We start from the raw sequence: 8,788 nt of genomic DNA, 5'->3' as shown, positions 1-8,788 counted from the left end.
ATTCTATTGGCGAGTGTTAATTATAATTTATAACATACCTCTTAGGTTGGTCTTGAAAAATCAATGCAATTCTTGATGGGAAGAGTATTCCTGGTTGGTCTTCAAAAACAACCATGATTAATATTTTTCTATGACTTTTGGTAGATAAACTAAAACTATTTCCTATACGATGTTGTAATTAGTTAAGTTGTCCCACACTAGTTTTCTGTTTGTTTTGCAACTAAAATTTGTTCTTAAAAAAACAACAATTTCAAAATTAACCAATAATTGAATTTGAAGAAGTGTGATAATTAAAGGACAAAAATGAAGAATCTAACGAACAAATATATTCTAAAACAGCAATTTGTTAAAAAAACAAAATAAAACCAATAATATTATGCACAAATTCTATTTATATTCTATACCCTCTACATAAAAACAATTGAAACATGAGGGGGGAGGGGTGGAGTGTTGTATACAAGACACTTGAAAAAACAAATAATTAAAAATAATAATAATAATAATAATAATATATAACCATAAAAGATTGTATATTGTAATCATGATGGTGATGATTTTCATGCAAAAAGAAGGTTTGATTTTTCTTTTGTTATGGGTTTTGCTCGTCCATCTTAGTGTCAGTAGACAATAACCTTTTCTTGAATTCTTTTATGTTCTTTTGCCTCTTTTTGGATGCTTCTTTTCTCTTTTCCAATGGGGTTTTGTTGTACAGTTAGTTTCTGTTTGAGCCCTGATTTGTATATTTATCTAAGGCCTGCAAATGCAAAGAGTTCTAGAGAGAAGGAAAGAGAGAGAAAGAGGGGAAAGTAATAAAGAAAAAGAAGGTAAAGAAGTGAATAAATGGGGTCTATATTGGTGAAAAAGAACCCGCAACTAGGGTGTTCAAGTAGGGTGTGGTCATGATGACGATGACAGTGATGGTGTCTTTCTTTTTTGTTTATTTCAATGATGATCTTGACTGTCAGGATCAGGCCAGAAGGTGGAGTACTTCAACCAATCTGTCTCTTGGTGGTTTGTTATGGATGACTCCTGCATTTTAAACACAAGATTTAAGTTAAATCCTAGGCTTATAGATTTCACACTAAACGAAATGTTACAAATTTCAGGTTTGGATTCAACATAATATACCGATTAATGACTATATACACTAGAAGTGACGCTGAAAACCGTGTTGCAACATTGAAAGTGTTTTAAATTAATGTGTGTGTATTTCCTAAGTAATTATGTATAGTCTTTATGAAAAAAAATGTCTTTAAGAATAACAACAGAATGATAATATTATCAGGAGTAATGTTAGTTTTTTCTTCAAGTTATTCTTTATATGATTCTACAAATGTTATTAGTTTAACCAAAAATAAATAATGAAACAGTTCATCGGGTATTTAGTTAATTTTTTGTTCATCTCAGTAATTAATTTTTTTACGTTCTAAGTGATTATAATAATTTTAGATACATTTGAACACCTAAATAAAATGCTTATCATACGGCTCGTTAATTATGTTAGTTTTGGTTTTTTTATTTTGTTTGAAGGAAAAAGAAAAAGAAAGAAAAAGGTTGCTGGTCATATGGAAGTTATACCTAAATTTCATGGTGCTTTTCGGCCTTCAATCACATTGGTATTTGTGACTCTCTTTGTCCTAGGATGCCATTCTTCACAAAAGTTTTTGGGTCATCTTATAACGTTTTTATAACTTTTGCCTTTTATTTCAAATCAGTTGGTTGTAACTGAATTACTCATTTATTTTATAATAATATAGTACATATTTTCTCTAGATAAAGCAAGTAAATTAACGATTGCATGCCTACACCGTAATGCACTATTGTTTGCAACATCATGTCTAAGTCAAATTTGAGATAAAAAGCTACAAATCATTAACAATGTTGACATGTGGTTCAAGGATTTAAGCAACTTATGTCCATAAAAACATCTTCCTATGTGTATACTTGGCAATATTTTTGTGGGTGGAAACAATATTTTATAAGAATAAGCCTTCATATATATATATATATATATATATATATATATATATATATATATATATATATATATATATATATATATATATATATATATATATATATATAATCTTTAAAAAAACAAGAGATCTCTAAAAACAAACCAAAGAAGCATCAATAGACTCCTAACTTTAGGACATGTGTGTGTATCGGATTGAGTTTCTTTAAACTTTTGTCCTTTTTTCTTGTTCAAAAAAGGGAAAAGAAGGTGTTAGATGCCAACACCATAATTTAGTGCTTATTTTATGCCTTGTTTTTTTCCTCTCCTCAAAAAGTTAAAAATAAAATAATAAAATAATATATTATGTTAGACAAAATATTTAATAAAAAAATTGAATTTTGTACATCAAATTAAAGTAAGATTTAAGATTGTATTTATATACCGTACATACTTCATGAGTAATATATATATATATATATATATATATATATATATATATATATATATATATATATATATATAGAATTATTCTATTGTAGAGATCAATGTTATATAAGTAAAAAGACAAAATATTAATAGGAATAAAAGAAAAAAGAAAGGGACTAATAAATTTCCTAAAACAAAAGGATAATACAATAGAAAACAGAAATTCTTTTACGGTTAAAACCATGTGTTTGTTCATTAAAATTGACTAATTTCTACAGTCAATTCAAGATAAATCAGGATTTTCTTCTTCATTTTTTGGATTTTTCCAAAAATGGAAAAAAATTCCAAAATTAATTTAGTCACCTTAGCCAGTTACAGAGAATGTCCAAAGAAAGAAACGCCCAAAAATCTATCAGCATACGCAATCCTTTTCATTTTCTTGTAAACATTTTCTATAATTAAAGAAAACTCAAATATATATATATATATATATATATATATATATATATATATATATATATATATATATATATATATATATATATTTTCAAATGTTATCGTTATCTATTGTGTGTATGTATTATTGATTCTGGACCAATCATTTTAGTTATTTTAAAAAAGTAATTAATGTATATTAAATGCTCAACATGTAATTAATATCTATTATATCATGAAATATGCATTAATTACTTTCTTAAAATAACTAAAATGATTGGTCCAGAATCAATCATACATGCACACAATAGATAATAAAAACAAAATAACCTAACCCTATATATATATATATATATATATATATATATATATATATATAGGGTTAGGTTATTTTGTTTATATATATATATATATACATATATATATATATATATATATATATATATATATATATATATAGTAGAACAAACACATCACCAAAAGGAAAAAGAAAAGGTTACAAAGGTAAAAGGAATAATACGAAGAATAACGACTAATAAATAATTTATTTTAAAGTATATTTCATATTTTGTTAACTTTATAATACTATACCATAATCTCTAAATAATATGTAAAATAGTATCTGGAAACAGATAAAAAAACCAACAGTATGAACTAATAACAACCAAAAGAGTAACAGGGAACGAGGACAAATTAGATTAGAGGCTTCATGATATCGATCCCTATTTTATTCAAATTATATACATACACACACCTATATATATATATATATATATATATATATATATATATATATATATATATATATATATATATATATATATATTTCAGAGTCAAAAAGGTAATGAAAAACTAACTTCTTTGATATCAGTTGATGATGATGGAGTGCACCCCATAATCAGTTCTTCCAATCCTGATGTTGATCTCCCTCCAATTTTGTGATGATGGTGTTGTTGCTGCTATTAAAAGTTGAAAAAAGATATTATTAGTTTTCTGTTAAAAATATAGATTTTATTTAATGCCAGAAACTTTATTAATCAAATATAAATTTATTATAACAAAAGAAAAACATGGTTCATGACAGTATTTCTTGAGGGTATATGTTTATTTTATACAATATTACTCGGCCATTGATTAATAATTAAACTATCGTATCTTGAAAATAAATTTCTGTTTCCACTATTGATAAGTTATTGCTATTATAAAAACGAAAATACAAGTAAAATAGTTATTTTTTCATTTATGCTGTCATTACTTATTTAAATATGTTTTCTTTTATATATATATATATATATATATATATATATATATATATATATATATATATATATATATATATATATATATATATATAATGTACTGTCTTCATGAAAACAAGAAACAAGAAAAGTGAAAAGATAAATATTATTTAGTTGTTCTCAAGTTAGCTAAACAACAAAGCAAAGACTACTGACTCCTTTTCCTTATAACTTTTCTTTATATTATGGGCATTCGAAAATATTTAAAATACAAAAGATGACATTTTTTTATCTTTAACCAAGGGAGTGATGTAATAATACCTCGTTATCACTAACCTTATATAAAATGTCGTTGTAATTTTAAACCTCATCAATGGTAATACCACATATTTACGGAAAATTTTGGAAATGTTGCATTTGTATAGACTTAAGACTAATATTAAAGCTATAATAAATAACGAAAAAACTATAATAAAAAATCACCTGAAAATTGTCCATCATTCTAGAGACATGGAATGAGTCCTCATCAAGCATAATGGAGGTGTGATGTAGGGGATGCGGAGGGACGAGGGTGGAAACAGAATGACTTGGCCTGCTGACGTGGAAAGCAGCCGCTGCCATCTGGTGTTGATGTGGATGATGATGTGGATTTTGTTGGTGGTTCTCATGTGTCACGTGATGCTGCTGTTGTAGGTCATGCTCATCGCACGTGATACTTCCCATCCTTCTATGATCGCTTCTGGTTGACGCCTCACCTCCAGTTGTACCAACCTGCATCAAACAGTTGTAGATTTAAGCGTCTTGTGTGGTTGTACCCTTCGCAATGTTAATTAAATTATGTACAACAAGTCATGCATAAGGTACAAGACAGAAAGGTTTGCTGACAGAAGAAGCAAGGTATACTCGAAAAGCAACCTTTAAACCATTTTGAGTTAATCCCTTAACCTTGCACTCAACTAATATCCTTAAATTTTGGCCCTCATTTCATGCCCACAAGTTAACGTTCCAACACTTGTATCGTATATTATTTTTATTATATTATTTTGTTAATATAATGTAAATTTTAATTAAATCAACCGAAAATGTTTTAAAAGTTGATATTAATTGGTGTATATATCATGACAATAGCAAAAAACCATAAAATATAAATTATCAGATTTTGTTGAATATGATGATTGAATAAAGTCCATTTTGTTCATAGGCATTAGATTTGATTGTCCGTTCTAAAAACAAAATTATATTTGATTGATTTTGGTGTATGATCGTGACAAGAACAGAAGAATCCCAAAAGAAACAATTATAGTATTATGTAAGCTTAACAAAATAATACCAATATATCTAGAATTACCGAAAAAGACGAAATAAAGTCGTTTTGTTCATTTTCAACAAAATTTAATAGATTTGGATATATTAATTATGAAAACAAGTGGACAAAAAACCATGGAAGAAAATGATGAATAAGTAACGTGTACCATATCATAATATTGATGTAATATAAAAACAATTGGATTTTTCCCAAATGGAGATGAAATCACTCGCCATTTATATTTGATATTATAGAATAACATATAAAACCATTTATATTTGCGGAAAAAAGTAAATACAAAGTGTTACCAACATAAATGATAATATTTATACATCAAAATAACAAGGATAATACTATAAAACTATTGCAAATTAAAAAAAGAACGTACCTCATCAAAACTTTTTCGGAAAGGGAGGAAGCTAAAATTATCGACGCCTTTCAACTGTTGCATTTGATCCATCGGATTATAACTCGACATAACTGCACTAACACTAACAGCAGAGAGTTCATCCATGTTGTTATGAACTGGTGGAGTAGTGGTAGTTATGTTTATTTCTTTAGAAGATGAACAACTCCCACTTCCACTCCTACTCTCTCTTCTGTTCATCTCATTATTCGATCCTTCAATATGTATCACATTTGATAAAAGATTGTTATTATTAACCTTTTCAGACCAATTGCATTGCCTTGGTTGAGTTTGGTAAAATATTTTTGACACCACGAGCTCACCCTCGCGTTCTTCTTCATGTTGTCCGAGGTGATACTGATGCATCACCCAATTTGTCTTTTCAGGTTTCCGGTTTTTACCGAAGTTTGTGTAGAGTACCAAGATTTTCTTGCACCCTTTTTGCTTTCCATTAACCATAACGGGTCGGGTTTTACCCGTTTTGTGCCAACGGGTTTCACCGCCTTGTAGATCACATTCAGTTTGGATTTTTCTTCTTTTTCTAGTACCCGTGGTGTATGCTTTGGAAGGGCGGTGGAAGAAGTGTCTGCTCAATCCATTTCGTGTAACTCCTAAAAGATTATATTTAATGATTGTATTTGTTAGATTTTATAAAATATAAACTTCTCTACTGAAAACAAATTCAATAATTAGAAAACATCTTTACAAGATCTAAAATCAGTGGTAGGTAGTTTAGGTGTAACAAAGCAAGAAACCCTAGATTTGAAAAACCCATGTAGTATATTTCCTTTGTTAAAGCCAATAAAGAGTTTGCATTCATAGTAAAACCTAACTCTTGAATTATGAGACAAACAAGTTATGTCTCAAGAAAGTCAAGTAGATCAGGAGAATAAATTAATCAATTAAACTTTTGTTTTCTTGTCTCCTTAATGAAGTTCAAGAAAATCAGTATAATAAATTGATCAATATATTAACTTTGTTGAAAGCAACAACGTTTTTTTTTATTCATGCTAATTAACCAATAAAATACCACCGGATGCCATTTTTGAGCTCACCACCGGAGATCAAGAAAGTGAAAGGAGTGATCACCTGGAAGCTTTTCTGGATGTGTATAACAAATCCCATCTTCACCTTCAATTGTAGGGATGAATTCATCAATCAACGGATGAGATTTCAAGTTCTTGGCTTCAACTTTGGCTTCAAGATGTTCAATCAATTCTTGATCTGTTGGATCGAATTTTACTCCTGCTGGTAGACCCACCCAATTCTGCATTTGAATCGATAATATTATTAATCCGCAAACATAATTAGTTACAAAATTATTCAGAAAGTTCAATCTTTTTAGGTTGAAGTTCTTAAAAATGAAAAAAATATATATCTAGTGTGAAATATTAGAAGGACCATAAAAATTATTCAGTAGATAAAATCTTATCGAGTAGACGCACTTCTTCAAACGAAAGATATTAACGACTGTGAATTTAGTGTTAGTTTCCAAAAAAAATAGAAGAGAATATTAATTAAGAAAATAAGATCGTTTTAAGTTGATGTCTTGAAAATAGAAGAAAACTAAAAATTTGCTATTAAATTAAAGGAATTAAGATTCCACAACAAACAAGACGTTCTTGAAATCACGTAAAGAAAAAACTGAGAATTTGGTTTAATGGAAATAAAATAATTAATGACAAAATTGATCAAGGAATGGAATCTTTCATAAGTTGAAGTTCATGAAAAATCGGTGTTAAAATAGAGGAAGCATCAATTGATATTCTTTTGAAATGATTCTTGGTTATTTGTCCAAATAATTGGATTAGAGGTTACGAATATTTTAGCAAAGAATTAACTACCCGTACAGACAAACGTACCGGTTTTCCTTCCAGTCTATGACCGCAACCGGGACAGTGTTTGGATCCACATAATTGATGTTCTTCAAGCTTTGCATCAATGAGATCAGAGCTGCTGATATTCATTCTTGTTTGTCTTCTTCAATCAACTGAATTCATTAATCATCCAATACCCAAGAATTAACCTTCCTGATCAATCATATATCACACCCATTAATTAAACACATGAACTATCAATTTCCAGAAACAAAAAATTTGAAGAAGATCTAAAGCTCAAAACACAAGAAAGTAAGGACTAAAACGAATCAACCAACAACTGTTCTTGTGTTGGATTTTTTGAAGGTTCTTAATGATGAACAAGAAAGAAAACACATGTTGGGGAGTACCTTGAATGGGATATATTCTTCAAAAGTGAAAAATATCCCTACAACAAATATACTATTTGCGGGAGAGAGAGAGAGAGAGAGAGAGAGAGAGAGAGAGAGAGAGAGAGAGAGAGAGAGAGAGAGAGAGAGAGAGAGAGAGAGAGAGAGAGAGAGAGAGAGAGAGAGAGAGAGAGAGAGAGTTATGAAAACCTGTGGCTTTAACCATGAAAAATACCAGAATTCCTTCAAACTTTAACTGAAGGCCAGAGAGATAAAGGAAAAGTTGTCTCTCTTACTGTGTATACATATGTATGTAAATATACAAACACACCACCACCTTTTAACTCCTTCCTAATTTAAGCATAATAGCTAGCTAGGCGGTTCCATATGACTCTCACACGCTCACGGTGTATTTGGTGTGTGTATATATATATATATATATATATATATATATATATATATATATATATATATATATATATATATATATATATATATATATATATATATATATATATATATATATATAATCGGTTGAAAATTCATAATTTCCCGAGAACCTAAAAATTAAAGATGGAACATTGGATCAAAATCAAATCACTAAGGGCATGATCGTCATCATACTAATCTCACTTAATTTTTTTGTATTATTGGAAATATTAATAAAAAAACTCTCAAATTAACATTATAAAACAAAATTTTGGATTTTTTTATAAAAAAATATTTTTTGTTTTTTTTTTTTTAACTGCAGATTTTTTTAACTTTTTTGGAAAGCATAAATTATTAAAAAATTTGAATTTTTATTTTAAAACTG

The 8,788-nt window shown here is 28.2% G+C and overlaps 1 protein-coding gene across 3 annotated transcripts; it reads right to left on the bottom strand.

The window, feature by feature from the left end:
• Positions 1 to 359: 359 nt before the first annotated feature.
• On the bottom strand, positions 360 to 8,337 carry NAC075 (NAC domain containing protein 75). 3 transcript variants are annotated; one of them, XM_079002969.1, is made up of 7 exons: positions 8,185 to 8,337; positions 7,631 to 7,798; positions 6,858 to 7,035; positions 5,751 to 6,379; positions 4,540 to 4,827; positions 3,676 to 3,777; positions 360 to 1,029 (listed from the first exon to the last, which is right to left on the bottom strand). In XM_079002969.1, the coding sequence occupies exons 2-7, from the start codon at positions 7,733 to 7,735 to the stop codon at positions 943 to 945; spliced, it is 1,389 nt and encodes a 462-aa protein (XP_078859095.1). In that variant the 5' UTR covers positions 7,736 to 7,798; positions 8,185 to 8,337; the 3' UTR covers positions 360 to 942. The 3 variants fall into 3 exon arrangements, with proteins under 3 accessions (XP_078859095.1, XP_078859097.1, XP_078859096.1); XM_079002971.1 differs by having other exon boundaries at positions 7,631 to 7,758; positions 8,185 to 8,332; XM_079002970.1 differs by lacking the exon at positions 8,185 to 8,337 and adding an exon at positions 7,996 to 8,156.
• Between the last annotated feature and the right edge of the window lie 451 nt (positions 8,338 to 8,788).

Source organism: Lactuca serriola, chromosome 5 (genome assembly GCF_051521515.1).
Source record: "Lactuca serriola cultivar US96UC23 chromosome 5, Lser_US96UC23_V15, whole genome shotgun sequence".
Classification (NCBI taxonomy): Eukaryota; Viridiplantae; Streptophyta; class Magnoliopsida; order Asterales; family Asteraceae; genus Lactuca; species Lactuca serriola.
The sequence above is the reverse complement of the archived record's forward strand: the minus strand, read 5'-3'. Positions and strand labels throughout refer to the sequence as shown.